At 62.3% G+C, this 15,560-nt stretch overlaps 1 protein-coding gene across 1 annotated transcript; it reads right to left on the bottom strand.

Moving 5' to 3' along the window:
• Positions 1-1,045: 1,045 nt before the first annotated feature.
• On the bottom strand, positions 1,046-14,966 carry LZTR1 (leucine zipper like transcription regulator 1). The gene is made up of 21 exons (XM_036823256.1): positions 14,533-14,966; positions 14,048-14,110; positions 11,002-11,058; positions 9,578-9,657; positions 9,102-9,210; positions 8,472-8,555; positions 7,615-7,672; positions 7,068-7,207; positions 6,408-6,609; positions 5,856-6,011; positions 5,365-5,475; positions 5,002-5,094; positions 4,819-4,914; positions 4,582-4,747; positions 4,234-4,403; positions 3,980-4,136; positions 3,206-3,332; positions 2,978-3,127; positions 2,306-2,411; positions 2,145-2,225; positions 1,046-1,889 (listed from the first exon to the last, which is right to left on the bottom strand). Exons 1-21 carry the CDS (start codon positions 14,730-14,732, stop codon positions 1,773-1,775), a joined length of 2,523 nt encoding a protein of 840 aa, XP_036679151.1. The 5' UTR covers positions 14,733-14,966; the 3' UTR covers positions 1,046-1,772.
• Between the last annotated feature and the right edge of the window lie 594 nt (positions 14,967-15,560).

Below are 15,560 nucleotides of genomic sequence, written 5' to 3'. Positions count from 1 at the left end.
AAGGCGATTACTGACCTGAGGTTGCTATGCTTGGCAAGTAGTGAGGGCCCCACAGTGACCATTCTGATCCCCAGAGGTCTGGGATGAGGCGTGTGGGGAGCAGAGGGCCAGGCATGTGGGCAGCAGTCCTGGCGTCGCCTGCATCCTCATTTTCCTTCAGTTCACCTGAACGTGGCAGGCCTCCCTGCACCTGTGATCAGCAGCTCCGTGTGTGAGGCACTTAACCACACACTTGACCTCCCTGCTGGGCCTCAGCCACAGCGGCCACAAGAGCACCGCTGAATTCTTTCTAGTCCTGGAAAAGGCCACACTGTTGTGGGCTTTGCTTTTTGTGGCTCTTGGAGTGAAACTTCATTTATTCACGTTACGCACAGGAGAGTCAAATGGCCATTACAGGAGGCGGACACGGAGCAGGATCACAGGTGGTTCCCAAGCCTGCGGGCCGGCCGAGGTGCACCTTGCACAGGCCATTTCCTAGCTTGCTGGGCCTACAGGTGAGCACCCCTTGCCTAAGAATGTCCACCTGGAGTTTCTCAGCAAGGCCTGAGGAGTGGCAGATGCTGCGTTTACGTGGGGCACAACCAGAGGCAGGAAACGAGCTCTAAGGCTCAGAAGAGAGGGACTGTGTTTCCCCCAAAGTGGCTTCCTGGCAGCCAGGGCAGAAGGGTTCTTGTTCCCAGAAGAGAGGCAGAATGGTGCCTTCCCCACTGGGGTGGACTCGGCACCTTCTGTCGGGACAGGGAAGGACTCAGTGACCTGTCCTCAGTTTCCCAGCCCAGGCAGGAGCCTACAGGGCATCCCAGGAGCCAGGAGAACCAGCTCCGGGCCCCCAGGGTTCCCCTCAGGTGGGGAGAGGCCAGAGGCTGGCCTGCATTCCTCCCACCAGCCCTCCCACTATGTGACTGGGGCACCCTGGGTGGGGGTGGAGAACTGCTGGCATGAACAGAACCAGGCAAGACTGGCTTATCCTGAGCCATCGGGCCACATGGCCCAGCTTCAGCTCCAGGAGGACGGAGGGCTGGAGCCACCAGTGGGGACTGCGCAGTGAGGTTTGGGTGCAGGTAGGACTGCTGTGGCTTTAATGGAGGCAAGCCTATGACAATAAATACTTAGGGACAGATGCAGGCCTGGGGCATCTCTGACTTCTCTGGCGCAGCCCAGGGCCCCCATGCACACACAGGTGGGTGGGATCCCACAGCCCCTCTGGATGCCTGGCCCAGTCCGCAGTGGCTGACCCTGCAGGCTGGGAGCTGACCTTAGGGCCCTTCACACCTCAAAATTCACCTGCAGTTGGATTCCATCTACCCAAGTTCTGGGTGGCAGGAGGAAACCCTTACACCAACCTTGATGAGGGTCTGAGGGTACTGTGCGGCCCCTACATTGAGGGGTCTTGGCAACATGACCCAGTGGCTGGATGCACAAGCCATGCTGGGTCCCTGCTGTGTAGGGGGCCCAAAGCCAGCTCCCTGGTGGGCTCATCTCCCTCACTGGGCCCTGGCCAGGACCCCTGCCTCCTCCTGCAGTGTCCTCACCACTGAGCCCTGGCTTCCCACCCACACCTCCACCCCGGGAGAGGGTGCCAGCCAGGATCCCGCTTCACCGTCCGCTTCCTGTGGGACCTGTGTCCTCAGCAGTGAGATGGGGCGTTTGGAGTCCCCCACTTAGCTCCCTTCGGAGGCCCTGGGCACCCGACCCCTTGGCCGCAGGCCCGAGCATGGCCAGCACAGTCTTTGCAGTGGGCGAGGCAGGGCAGGGTGGCACCACATGGGCCCTCATATGTCGGCACCCAGCTCTGCGCACTGCTTGTCTGAGATGTGGGAGGCAAGGGAGTCGATGATGTCCAGCAGTAGCTGCTGGCTCAGCAAGCGCAGCGTGGGCAGCTTGGAGACCTGCGGAGGCAACCAAAGGCCAGAAGGATGGAGCTGTGTTCTTGCCAGGGCCAGGTGGCCAAGGAGTCTTCTGGGGGCTTGACCAACGAGTATGGGATGAGGACCAGCCAGTGGGTGGACAGCTCTGCCCGGTTATCCCCAGAACCCACTGCTGCATAAGGCGGCCAGGGTCCCTCCCACCTGGCCCAGGCCACCGCCAAGGGGAGTATGTCCTGCAGACGGGGCAGGCAGCGCGCTGGGTGGGAGGGCCCTGACCTTGGTGAACTGGTGCACGATGATGTGGAGGCAGTGCCGCTTCATGTCCAGCGCCTGCGTCTTGTCTGCTGCCTCCAGAATCTGGAACGGCAGGTTCCCTGAGGCGCTGCCCCTGCCCCGCACACCGCGCAGGCACAGAGGCCCAGGGCCAGGGCAGCTACCTGCAGCACGTTCTGCACCGTCACATTCATCTCCAGGTTCTGCTTGCAGTACGCCTGCAGCCGGTTGTTGTAAAAGCCGTAGTAGTAGGGCGCCGCGAACAGGTAGCTGAGGGCTGGTTAAGGAGCTGTGGGCCAAGAGAGCCTTCCTCCCACCCAGCTGCCCTCTTCCCCCCTGGGGGCCCACCAGGGACGGAGAAGCCCTGAACCAGGGCTGCTGCCTCCTGCTCAGGTCAAGGGGTGCCCACCCACCACAACAGCCGGGCTCCCATCCAGGCAGAGCCTCTACATGGGCTTTGAACCACTCAGGGGTCCAAGGCTCCATTCAGGATCCAAAGAAAACCACAGGTTTCTCTCCCCAGGAAAGTACCCACATGCCCATCTGCTGAAACATCCACGGCCTCAGAGCCCTGAAGGGCATCCTGGCCCCCCATGTTCAGACCCCCACAGACATGACCTGGCCAGGAATCACCCCACATGGAGCCATGACCCCTTCCTCTGAACCCACCCGTCTCTCCTGGCTGCAAACCTCTCTGAGCCAGCCAACCAACTGTTCCAGAGAACCCGGAAGAGACTGGGCACCAAGAAGTCCTCAGGAAATCGCCTGGCCAGGCCAAGCCAGCAGGGCCCAAAGCTGTCCTGGGAATGACCCGGGAGCCCCAGAGGTGAGGATGCAGTGAGTCCTCGGGTGGCATGTTGACCTCGCCGTAGTAGATGTAGCGCAGCATGGACTCGAAGGCCTGCCTGCTGGGCACCATCTCCCCGATGGAGATGTTCACCTGGCCGTCCTCAGGCATGAAGGACCGGAACATGGCCTCAAAGTAGCTGCAGACGGTGGGCCGGCCCTCAGCAAGTCGGCCAGTGCCCAGCTACCCACCCACCCGCGAGCCACACCCCACCCACCTGGAGCGGGCGGCCAGAATGGCCTTGTGGGCTGGCCGCGGGTGCCCATCCAGCAGCAGCGTGATGTCACAGAACTCCGCACCCGCCCCCTCCAGGTATGCCTTCATGTCCTGGATCAGAGACGTGCCTGGGGGTGTAGAGGGGCCCTGAGCCAGAGGGCGGCTTCTGACTCAGGATGCGGGACCCCAGGGCACCGCCTCCTGTGCATCTGCCCGTGTTGCCCCCCCTGAACGAAACCCCCAGGTCAGAGGCCTCACTCTGGCCCTTGAGGCTCTGTCCCCCCAGAGTCTGACCTTCTCCCGGACTCGGCCCACTGAGCCCTCTCCTGCCCCAGTGCTGAAGCCCCCTCGGCTGTGTCACCTGGAGCCCATGGCCGAGGCAGCACAGGCCCCAGGGCCAGGGGGTGAAGGAGTCTGTAAGGTCCCTTCCTGGCTGGGTGGGGATGGGACAGGGAGGTGCCGAGCGTCTAAGGGCTATGCCCACCCCTTACCAGGCCCAGATGTGGGCCCACCTAGAAGAGAAGCTGGGCAACTAATCATGGGACCCTCAGCTCGTTGCTCGCTGCAGACCCTCATGCCTGTCGTCCCAGTCAGGGCAGCACTCGCTGGACAGGGCCTGTGTTCCCCCAGGAATGGGCCTGGGAGATGCCGCCCTGGCACCCAGCCCGCTGAGCAGGTCTCTGCCTTGCCCGAGCCTGAGCCGCCTGCGGTAGGACCCTGTGCCCAAGGTGGCTGCACCCTGTCCACCGCTCTCGGGGACCAGGTGGGTCCCTACCGATGTCCACAGGCTGGTCCGAGGGGGCGCGGGGAGGCGGCTGCTGCTTCCGCCGCACAATCTCCACGATCAGAGGAGAAGAGAGGCGCTCGAACTCCTTCATCATGATCACCTGGTTGAAGTGGGACTCCTTCACCACGAAGTTCAGGCAGTGCTCCTGGACAGACAGGCCGCAGGCCACCGGGTCAGGCCTCACCGGGCCTGCCACAGCGGGCGGGGAGGGGGCACAGGCTGCCACGGACCCCGCCCCGCACCTTGAGCTGGCCCAGCTGCAGCCGGGCAGCGCTCTCGCACACGACCAGCACGTTCTGCAGGTCCACGGAGGCCTCGATGTACTGACGACACAACTGCTCTAGGCGGCACAGCTGGAAGCCCAGTGCCAGCTTGTACACATCCATGATGAGCAGCACGTCCTCCACGTGGCCTGCGCCCAAGAACCCCCTGAGCCTCCGGCGGGGCATTGTGGGGGGGGCCCGGGCTCCCTCCGCCACGAGGTGGCTCAGCCACAGGCGGGGCGAAGCCTCGGAGACCCCGGCTGCCCCCTGCCAGGCAGGGCTGCCCACACCCCATCCCGTTCCCTCCCGCCCGCGGCGCAGGCCGACCTTTCCGCGGGTACTTGATCTTGTCTGTGTAGAGGAACTGCATGAGCACCTCGAAGGACCGTGCCTCGGCCTCGCGGATAGCCACGCGCAGCAGGGGCGGCCGGGCCCCACCCGCGGCCCCAGAGGGGCCCTCCCTGAGTGCCGGGGCCGCCTCCTCCTCCAGCTTCTGTGGGCAGAGGAAGGGGCGCTCAAGAACACCCCACAGAAGCCTCTGCCCAGGCGGCGGGCGGCCCTCACCTGGGTCAGCCGCTCCCGCGCCTGCACGATCTTCCTGCGGAGCCAGCGGCTGCGTGCCGTGACGATGGCCACGTGGCCCTGCACGCAGTCCTCCTTCTGCCAGAAGAGAGACACCTTGGTGAAGGGCGGGGGACCCTCACCCTGGGGGCAGGGGCCGCCAGCGGGCACAGGAGGGGAACCCACCTCGCCCAGCACAAACTCCACGTCGCAGAACTGGCGGCTCTCCCACAGCCGCCCGTAGTCCTCGTGCAGCGTGCACTTGGGGTAACAGGAGAACTGCAGGCAGAGACCACGCTGCTGGACGAGTCCGCCCAGCCAGCCCCCCACGGGCTCTGCGGGGGGCCCCCCGGCCCCCCACCCGGCCCCGCCCGCACTCAGGTTCCAGAGTACCCCGGCCCAACCGCCCGACCCCTCAGAGGGGCTGCCGGCCCACCAGGTGCAGCCGCGGCTCTGGCGCTGGACAAGCCCTGCCCCCACAAAGCCCCGCCCCCCAGGGGCTCGGTTTCCACAGTTTCCGCCTCAGGCCGGCAGCTCGGGCTGCCCCACCTGGAACCTGTACATCTCCCCGCTGCGGATGTTGTTGTCCACGGTGCCCCCGAAGATGTACATGGCGTCGGAGATCACAGCAGCCGCGTGGAAGAGCCTTCCGCTGGGCAACTGGAGGGGAAGGGACAGGGCGGGGTGTCCAGCAGCGGGGCTGGCTGAGGCCTGGCCGCGGCCAGGCTCTAAGCAAGGAGGGCAAGGGCACTGGTGGCCTGGAAGGAGGGGCTACAGGGCAGGACCCCCCCCCCCCGCACAATCATGCAGGGGGTGGGGGGGAGGCGGGGCCTGTGTGGGCCCGCAGACAGGACAGGCCCTGTGGCCCTACCAGGTGGCAGAGGGTGCTGGGTGTCATGTGCTGCACCCATGTGGCCCGTCCAGCAGGGCATGGGCTCCTGGCCTCGCCTCACGTGCTGTGTAAGCCCTGAGCCTCGGCCTCTTCATCACAGGACCAGCTTCAGGGCGTGAGGGGTGGGCACGAGGGTGCCGGCCCTCACCTCTGAGGCTGGCAGGGTAGGCTGCCTGGTGGTGGTGCTGCCAAAGTCCAGGCCGAACACATCCCGGGACTTCTTGCAGCCGCCCCGCTCCTCGGAGCCCAAGGCAGGTGCCTCCTCGGAAGCGGACGCTCGCTCGGGCATCTCGGCCCCGCTGACCTGGGGGAGACACACGGGTGCACGGCCCCTCAGCAAGGGCCGGGCAGGTGGCCAGAGACCGCTGCTGTCCCCGCCTGGGGTGGGGATGGGTGCTGTGGGGACAGTGTGGGGGGAAAGTGACACAGGATGAGGGTGCTCCCAGCACGGCCGAGATGGGAGCCTGGCTGCAGTCAAGGCATGCATCCCGGGAGAACATCCCCAGCACAGCACAAATGTTGGGCCATGAAGTGTTAGCCCATAGGTGGTAAGATGGAGAACAGACCAGAGGGGCCCAGGCCGGGGTCGGGCCAGGGCAATGTCCAGGGCTGAGGGCCCCGGGTGTCCCAGCCTTGCTCCTGCTGGCTGTCTGGAGCCCCTGGCCCTGGCCCCACCCACCTGTGGACCAGCAGCACTCACCTCGCTGTCCGAGCTGGGCTGAATGACCTCCCAGGTCTGGAAGTCCACGTCGTAGCAGTGCAGCTCGTTGGGGAGTGTGTTGTCAGCTGCGCCCCCAAACACGTAAAGGTGGCGGTCAAAGGCTACCATGGTGTGCCCGTAGCGCCGCTGCGGGGGCGGCGGAGAACCCCGGAGCAGGTGCTCGGTAGGGATGCGTGTCCACCTGTGATGTGTGTTCACGCTGCGTGTGAACCAGCGATGGGGTGGGGGTTCGTGCTCCCCTGCAGCCTCCACCTGGGCTCTGAGCCCCCAACCCCATTTCATCCTGGCACCAGCCCTGCCTGGCTCCTCGCAGCCCATCATGGGGTCCTGTCTCGCCCTCATCCCCCAGCATGGAGCAGGTATCAGAGGCAGGGCAGGAGGGTGGCACCTGCCCGGCGAGGCAGCTGCTGGAAGGGGTGGCTGGCTGTCTTCACCCTGGGACAAGGAAGGAGGCCGCCTAGGCCCCGGGATGCTGGGCTGCAGCCACCCCCCGAGGGGCCTGCGGGGGTCTCAGGCCCAGGCTGCGTAAGGGCCCTCACGGCCCCGCTCCCAAGGTGCTGGCTGTGTGTGGAGCCCACACAGGCAGCCCCGGGCACTGGTGTGGTGTGCTAACAGGGGACCCACCAGCAGGGCACTCACGTCTTGTTCTTGAACTCGAACTGGAAGAGATTGTTGGTTATCTTGGCCCCGCTCTGGCCTGAGAAGACAAACATCCTGTCCCGGCACACGGCCGCCGGGAAGTTGCAGCAGGAGGGCGGGATCTCGCCGCTCTGGGCCACCTGTGTGGTTGGGGAAGCCATGAGCCCTTCTCCTGGTCCGGGGCCAACCTGCTGAGCTAGGGCTACGTTCACTCCTGAACCTTCCGTGAGTGAGGGGTCATGGGTCCATTTCTGTGGAACAGCTTAAAGCCCCCATCTGAATGGGCCCAGTTTTGAACAGTTGGGGCTGAAGTCCTCACTACAGGTGAGACAGGGCAGTGGTTAGACACACTGCCCAGGACCCCGACAGTAGCCACCCCCACTGTGTTCAAAGAAGGGTGGATCATCCCCAAACTGCACCAGTCACAGGCTCGGAGCCCGTAGTCACTGGGTAACCACCGCGGGGACTGTGAGAGGGCTGGGCCGGATGTCAGGAGGGCCTGGCGAGGCCAGGAACAAAGCGGCCTCCCCGGCCCCGTGCCCCTCACCTCCTCCCAGCACGTTAGCTCCCGGTCCTGGAGGCCGATGGTCCACATGTCGTTTAACCTGCATTAGGACAGAGGGGTTGGGACCCCACAGCTGGGCTGGCGGTCAGGGTGGGCCTGGGCCCAGCCAGGAGGGAAGGCTCCCGGAGGACAACGCACCAAGGGGGATTCTGACCAGGGGACTATGGAGCGGCCTCAGGGTGCGGGCTTCGGCTGGGGGCTGCACTGAATCCCTGCTGGGCCGGGCCCCCTGGAGCCAGGAGAGGCCCTCACAGAAGCCACCACTAACCCTGCAGCACTTGGAGCTTCTGTAACGCTGAATTCCTGGGGAATGAGCGTGTGCTGTTTTTGTAATCAGAAAAATACAGCAAAGCCAATGTTCTACAACAAGGAGGAAAGGGCCCATGACACAGGCAGGCGCCCCTGTTGCCCTCCATGGGGAGGCAGGCCGGGTCTGAGCCCTGCCGCTGCCACCCTCCTGCTCACTCAGGTCACTGCTCACCGTGGGCCCGAGTATCCTCACCCCAGCCATTCGAGGGGCCACCACCCGACCCCTGGCTCTGATGACACCCAGCTGTGGCCCCGGGGCTGTGGAGCCAGCACATCCTCAGCCAGCTGCACAGATGTGGGTGGGCTCGCCACCCCCTCAGTCGCCCCAGGGGGCTTCAAGGGTGCCAGAACTTCTGTCCCCTGTGAGGGTCGGGTGGGGGCTCCACTCAGTGGCCCTCGTCCTGCCCATCTTCCTATTCTCCCAGCCCTGTCTACACACCCACCCTCCTGAGAAAACCCCAGCTCGAGTCCTCCCTCCCCAGCGCAGGAAGGCTGCTCTGTGCCTTGGTGCACTTCCGGCCGCCACCTACCTGGCGTTGCCGTCATAGCCGGCAAAGATCCACAGCTTGTCACTGTACACTGTGGCGCCATGGGCTGACCTAGCGACTGGCAACCTGGGGCAGGAGGAGGGGGTGAGCAGGGAGGCCGCCCCGTGCAGATCTGAGCCTCATGGCCCCACGAGGCCAGGGCCACAGCCTGCGAGTGCCGCCGGGCCCTGGGGCTGCCGTGCCCACACCTGCTGACCCGAACTCTGGGGACTCCAGCTGGGCCGCTGGGAATAAGGGACAGTAGCAGAGGCTGAACTCACGAGGCCGGGGCAGCTGGACAAGGATTCACATGTCCAAGGGCACAGAGCCCCCTCCCAGCTCCCACCCAATATCAAGGGGGTGCTTGCAAAACAGGGCCAGAGAAGTGCCATCCGCAGTACAGTTGTCCCTTCTACCCTCTGGAAGGAGGGTATCTAAGAGCTGGGGGAGGAGCAGACAGGAGCGACTGGCAGTTAACGCCCACTCCCAGCTCTGGCCGCCATGGGCGCAGCCCTCTCTTCCAGGTCTCGGGCTCTTCATCTGTAATTCTACAGAGCTGATCCAGGCCCGCTGCCCCCTGAGACCCAGCGCGGCAGCCTGCACAACCCCAAAGGTCTCAGCAAAGTCTCTCACCGTCCTTCAATTTTCCACTCCGTCCACTGGCCAGTTGCAAACTTGTACTCAAAGAGGTCATTTTTATTCTTCAAGTTGGAATTGGAATAAATGTCCCCAGTGTAGCCCCCTGTAAAGAGAGTGAGAAGCTGTCACATCCAAAGGCAGCAACTCAGTCATCAAACCCAGGGGGGCAGGATCTGGCCTCAGTTAAAATGTACTCTGGGACCCCTCTGACCCTGGGGGGCACCTCCTGCCTGCCTGCCCCTGCTCGAGGCTCTGGTGACAGATGAGCAGAACCCCATGTCCTGCCCCTGGTTGGGAGACACCAGCCTGGCTACAGAGGCTGACGGTTCCACCCTCAGGAGATCAGGACAGTCAGGGAAAGGGGCCCATGAGAGGGCCTCAACCCAGCCCAGGAACTCAGAGGACAGTACACAGAGAGGCTGGCCAAGCACAGCACATGGTCGAGGCTTGATGGGAGGAGGGCCGCTCACCAAAGACGAACATGCTGCTGCCATAAACGACGGCCGAGTGGTGGTAGCGGGGAGCAGGAGGGGTCCCAGTGGTGAAGGCTCTGGTGGGGGGAGAAGGGGCAGTGGGTGTCAGCAGGGGGAAGCCCCCCTCACCCCCAAACTTCTTTTTGCTTTTGTATTTTGAGGGTAATACCTGTCTCGTTATAGAAACCTTAAAAAATTGCCAATAAAGAAAAACCAAAAAAACAGCGCTGAAACATATGTATAATTCCTTTGCCAGAAACCACCATCCACACCTTGAGCGCGCCTCCCCACCACCTTTCCCAGGTATATTTATGTGTCTGAGTAATTGTTTTAAATGGAATCATGTGGTAGATGTCCTTGCTACTCTGGAACCATCCACACCTGCATCCCCACAGCTGCACCATATTCTGCAGCATGGGTGGTCCACACATCTTATTTATTGAATTAAAAACCGGTTTATACTGCTTTCCTGGGGCTGCTCCTTTTCAGAGTTTTATACCTAAGCAATGTTTAACAAAGAATTATAAAGTCTTGAGAGTGACTTTTAAATTAATCTGTAACTCTTGGACACATTTTACAATCAAGTGTGAGAGAAACAACACATAAACTTCCAAAGCAATCCAGCACCACCCGGGTGTTTGGGCAAGGGGTGATGCCACCTGTTGGGCCACATTCAGCAACTGTGAGTCCTGGGCCTGGACATCCTCCTCTGTCGAAGGGGGGCAGTGAGACCCCACCCCAGAGAGCAGCGCCCAGAGCTGCTGCAGAGCCTGGTGCCGAGGGGCTCCTGCACAAGGAGCTGGCACAGCTCAGAAGGAAGCCCAGCACCTCCTAATCCTGGTATCTTTTTCTCTCCTCAGCTGTGAGCTGCTCCCAGCAGGGGCTGGACTGGAGCAGATGGGCACAAATGTGCAGTGCTCAGAGATGGCAGGTGTCATGTCCAAGGCCACACAGCTGGAAAGGGAAGCCAGGACCTACAGGCTGCCCACTGCCTGTGTGGGGTCTCCTGGCAGAGGATAGGCCCCACAGGGCAGGGAGAGCAGGGGAGCCGCTGCTGCCAGCCCATGGGCGGCACCCTGCAGCAGCAGAGACCATCCTGGAACGCCCCATCAGCCCATGGTCCCCCTGTCGGCTCCAGGAGACAGGCCTGGTGACTGAAGAGCTCTCCTGAGGCAGAATCGAAGGACCCACAGCTGGATCAAATAGATCCCCTTAAATAACAGGATCCAGAAAAACCAATCTCAGCCACAGACCAGAAAAGAAAGCCAGGAAATAGAGGGGATCACTAAGAGCAGTCCTGGGCGCTGTCATCTCCTCCTCGAAGCTTCTCTAGCTCTCCACGAGCGGGACCTGGCTGGCAGTCAGGCCCCAGTGGTGCTCCGTGTCTGGAGAAAAGCGGGGCTGGAACCGGGGACACCCACCTGCACCAGGAGCAGTCCTTCACATCGAAACGAAGGAGGTCGTTGAGCATCGTCTTCCTGAAAGACAGCCAGGGACCCGGGAGATGGACACTGTGCCCGGGGGGGGGGGGGCAGCTGTCTGGGGGACTCAGCCAGGGCCAGGCAACCAGCTGATGCCAGAGGGACCAGAGAGGTGACCCAAAGGAAGCTCCCCAGCTGGTGCGGGACCAGCCTGCCTGGGGTCAGGACTCAAGCATGATCTCAGGCTCCTCACGCCTCACCCCCCACTCCAGAATCCCCACCCACACACCCACTCATGGGCTGCAGCGCCCCTTCTCCGAGGCTGCGCCATACGATGCAGACGCTGGCTCACATGTCAGAGGAGGCCCCTTGCCTTCTCTCTCTTCCTGCCACCTCTTTATTGCAAAGCTAATGTAATAACTACCTTAAAGATACAATAAAGCAGGGCTTCCCTGGTGGCACAGTGGGTAAGAATCCGCCTGCCAATGCAGGGGGCACGGGTTTGAGCCCTGGGCCAGGAAGATCCCACATGCCGCGGAGCAACTAAGCCCGTGCACCACAACTACTGAGCCCGCGCACCTAGAGTCCGTGCTCCACAACAAGAGAAGCCACCACAATGAGAAGCCCGCGCACCACAACGAAGAGTAGCCCCCGCTAGCCACAATTAGAGAAAATCCACACGGAGCAACGAAGACCCAACGCAGTCAAAAATAAATAAATTAATAAATAAATAAATTAAAAAAAAAAAAAAGACCTGCACGTTACCACCCAGCCCTTATCAGTAAGAGGGAGAAGGGCGTCCACCCAACAGGAGCCCAGCACCCCAGCCGCCTCATTTAGCCTCCGCCTCCAGGAAACAGCCTGGGAGACCAAAGGGCCTGCCTGAGGCCAGGGAGCCAGGGGGCTGGGGCTGGGAAGCAGAGGCATGACTGTAGTCCCTCCCTTTTACTCATTTGTACTGCCCACCCCCCAGCTACATGAGCATCTTTGTAGCCAGTCAGTCTGTACAAAGTTGCAACTAGAATGAGACAAATTCCTATCCTGTTTCTTAGTGTCACATTGTAGAGAAAATGTTTCTGCTTCTAGCTACACAGTTGTCACTCAAACTCCACCTGCTACAGAACACTCCAGGGGGATGTCCCCACCCACTGCCCTGCGCTGGACACCAGGCCTTTTCTGGTTCAGGGGATTCTCATTAAGGCTGCAGTAAACATTTGTGGGCGGATGCCTCTTCCTCATTTTATTCCTGTTTGTCCTGTGACAAACATTTATTGAATTGTCTGGGTGCTGGAATACAGGTCCAGCCCTGGCCGAGAAGACAGACAAGAAACATCTGTGTGCCCTGGGGGCCAATGGAGCCAGTAAGAGGTGCAGAAGGGGAGGTGGGGGCTGCTGGCTGGTCCGGTTAGTCCAAGGGGTGGGGGAATGCCTCACTCACAGGAGATTTAGAGGAGGGGCAGGAAGGGTGGGAAGCAGGGAACACCCAGCGAGAGGGGCTGAGCAGGAGGATGCTTGGTGCAATCAGAACACCGCAAGGCAGAGGTGTCACCCAGTGCAGCACAGACAAAGGCAGGGGAGCTGTGGGCGCAGACGCGGGCAGGGCCTCACAAACTGCCAGGAGGACTTGCATTTTTACTCAGAGGGAACCATCCCAGGGTTATGACTCAAGAAGGAACACACTCTAGCTGGCTGCACATGGGGAGAGAGACTGAGGAAGACAGGCTGGAAGCCAGGGGCCACGCCCAAGAGACCCTTATACCCAGTCTGAAGGTCCCTGCGGGGGCTTGCCCGCTCTGTCAGCCCCAGGTCAGCTCCTCCAGGGAATCCTGCAGGACCACGGCTGCAGCACCAATCAGAGGCCAGCCCTGCCTGGGCTACAGGCCAGAGCCTATGGTTGAGAGGCAGGGACAGGACTCAAGGGCAGGATGAGTTGTGTGCCAACACCACACCCTCAGCACAGGGACACCTCTGTCCTCAGCCTCTCACAGCCCTATGCTCACTGACCCTCAGGAGCACCCTGCAAAAGCAGGGCAGAGGCCCACCCCCTTCTACAGAGGAGATCAGGGTGCAGTTGGTGGCTTTAAGCCACCTGCCCCAAACCACAAAGCTGTAACCTGAACTGAGCCCTGTCTGTCCAGGAGCCCAACTTCAGCCCCACATCCAGCAGGCTCCCAACCCTCCAGAGCCCTGGTGGGCATCCCTAGCCTCTCCTGAGCACATCAAGGGGCGGACGAGGGACGGAAGCCCAGTGGATGCCGGGCAGCACAGTTCTGCACTCTCCCACCACTGGGTGGTTGCCCACACTGACCCCTCTGCTCGGGACACTCTTCCTCTTTTGCCTGGCTCACTCCTACTCATCTTTCAGGTCATCAGCCCCTCCAGGAAGGCTTCCCTGACCAGACCGGACCAGACCGGACCCCCCCTCCTGGTGCAGAACAAGCCTGCCTGCTGTGCCCGCACCCTGCAGTTGATGTGGTCCCGCCCTCGCTAAGACAGCTCTTTCCCTCTGGGGTGGTCCAGCTCCTGGGAAAAACATGCCAGGAGAAGGATGCGGCTGCACAAACCAAGGGTTCACTTCGGCCATTATTTCATCAAAGGAAACCAGCCACAACCTAACTGGGAACTGTTCGTGGGATGGAGATATGCTGTCAGGAAAAGCTGTTTGCTGGGAACGTACAGCAAAATGTGGGAAAACCCTTACAAAAGTGAAAAATGGGGGAAGGAAATAAATTGGTATCCTCCAAACCTTCTCAACTGCCACGTGAGCATGTGGATGAGGCCCAGAGGGAGGCACAGGGAAGGAGAAGTGTCTGGCAGGGGTGGCAGCCATGGCAGATGTGTTTCTTTCAAGGCTGTGTCCACTCACTCAGAACAAGAGGGACATTTCCGTGTCCTGAGTGTGCCACCCACTGGATGCAGTGCTGAGGGAGCCTCACTGATTTGGAAGCTGAGGCCGAGTGCTTAGCTAATATCTGGAGAAATGGCAGTGGAGCTGCAGAGACCCAGTCCCCACCACTGTGCTTCTCCCTCCTCAATCCAGACTCACCCGTTGTCTCCACCAAATACATAGATGGCATCTTTATAGGCCACCACTGTGTGCTTGCTGCGCCTGGAAAGAGAGGGGTGGGTGGCGGTCAGGCCAGGACCCTCCTGGGGGCACCCAAGGAATGAGACTTGGCACTGAGGCTGCCACAGAAGTCGGATAACTCCTCTCAACTGCCAAGATCGATGGAGACTCCTGAATTCCACCAGTACCCCCAAAGGACTCTGCATGTGGGGACCCCTGACACTCCCACCCCCCTGCCGAGCACCTGGGGCCCTAGCTCGAGACCCACAAACACAACTTAACTCTAGTACCCTGCCCGGGGCCACCCCGCTCCGGGACTCCCTCGGAAGCCCCTCCCCTGCCGTGGACAACTCCCCGCCATTACCGGGTTCCGCTCTGGGACACGGCGGCCCGGCCTCGCCCCAGCGCCCCGCCTGGGACCTCCTCAGACACCCCCTCCCCAGGACCCCCACGCCCCGCCGTACCGGGCCCCCACGAACTCGTCGCAAGGCGGGAGGCGCCGCCAACGATGCACTGTCTCAAAGGGCCCGAAGTTGAGCGTCAGGTACTCGACACTGTCCGAGCAGCTGTGGTCAAAGTCCACGCTCGGGGCCACCTTGGACCGCGCGCCACCGGCCAGGGCCCCGGACCCGATCGGGCCGCCCGAGCCACCCGGCCCCGCCATGCCGGGTCCACGCCCGATGGGCCACCGGGTCCGCGGGACGTGCGGCCACCGCCCCGGGCCGTCCCCGAGGGACTACATTTCCCGGCGAGCCCTGCACCGACGGCACCGCACTTCCGGACGGTGGCGCACCCCGGACCGCCCTCACTTCTGGGCGAGCCTTGGGGTCCTAGTGACTCTGAGGGCCCGACTGTGCAGGGAGCTCCTAGTCTTTCGAGAAGCATTTCACGCGAAGTGCGGGCGCGCTGTACCCCCTCCAGCGCGCGCAGGCCCCCGGCCGCAGCCCCTTCCGGCCCGCACTTCCCCGGCGCGGCTCCCGGCATGCCCTGTGCGCGTGGCTCGGCCTTGATCGTCCGCCACGCACGGGATCCCGGACGGAGGGTTCCGGCCTCGCAGCGGCCTCCGCGGGCCGCCCCACCATCCCCTTCCTGCTGTGTCCCCCGGCCCGCTCCCCGCGTCTCCCCTCGGCGTTCCTTTTGGCTGGGAGGCAGCGTGGCGCAGAGGCTCTGGATTCTCAGTCCTACTCTAGCAGAGCCTCAGCTACTTCACCTGTGAAATGGGCATTCAGGAACCTCAGGCTGCCATGAGAAGCGTGGGTCTGTCTTGGGACCCGCTCCTCAGTACTGATTGGGCCAACGCCGCCAAACTGCCAAGCCCGAGCTGCCTCTGACCTCTGAAGAAGCACTTCCTGCCTCAAAGCCTTTGCATGTGCTGTCCCCTCTAACTGGAGGGCCCTTCCTTCAAAATCCAGATCCAAGACATTGGTCTGAAGGGCCTTCCCTAACCCCGGGGGCAGCAAAGGGGTTGCTCCCTCCTCTGGGCACTCACAGA

Source organism: Balaenoptera musculus, chromosome 14, assembly GCF_009873245.2.
Source record: "Balaenoptera musculus isolate JJ_BM4_2016_0621 chromosome 14, mBalMus1.pri.v3, whole genome shotgun sequence".
NCBI classification, from domain to species: domain Eukaryota; kingdom Metazoa; phylum Chordata; class Mammalia; order Artiodactyla; family Balaenopteridae; genus Balaenoptera; species Balaenoptera musculus.
The sequence above is the reverse complement of the archived record's forward strand: the minus strand, read 5'-3'. Positions and strand labels throughout refer to the sequence as shown.

Coding starts and splice junctions, on each gene's coding strand:
- LZTR1 (XM_036823256.1), bottom strand. CDS start 14,732: ATGGCGGGGCCGGGTGGCTCGGGCGGCCCGATCGGGTCCGGGGCCCTG. Junction 6,012..6,407: donor AGCCCAGCTCGGACAGCGAG/GTGAGTGCTGCT, acceptor TGTCTCCCCCAG/GTCAGCGGGGCCGAGATGCC. Junction 2,412..2,977: donor ATGCCACCCGAGGACTCACT/GCATCCTCACCT, acceptor ACCAGCCCTCAG/CTACCTGTTCGCGGCGCCCT.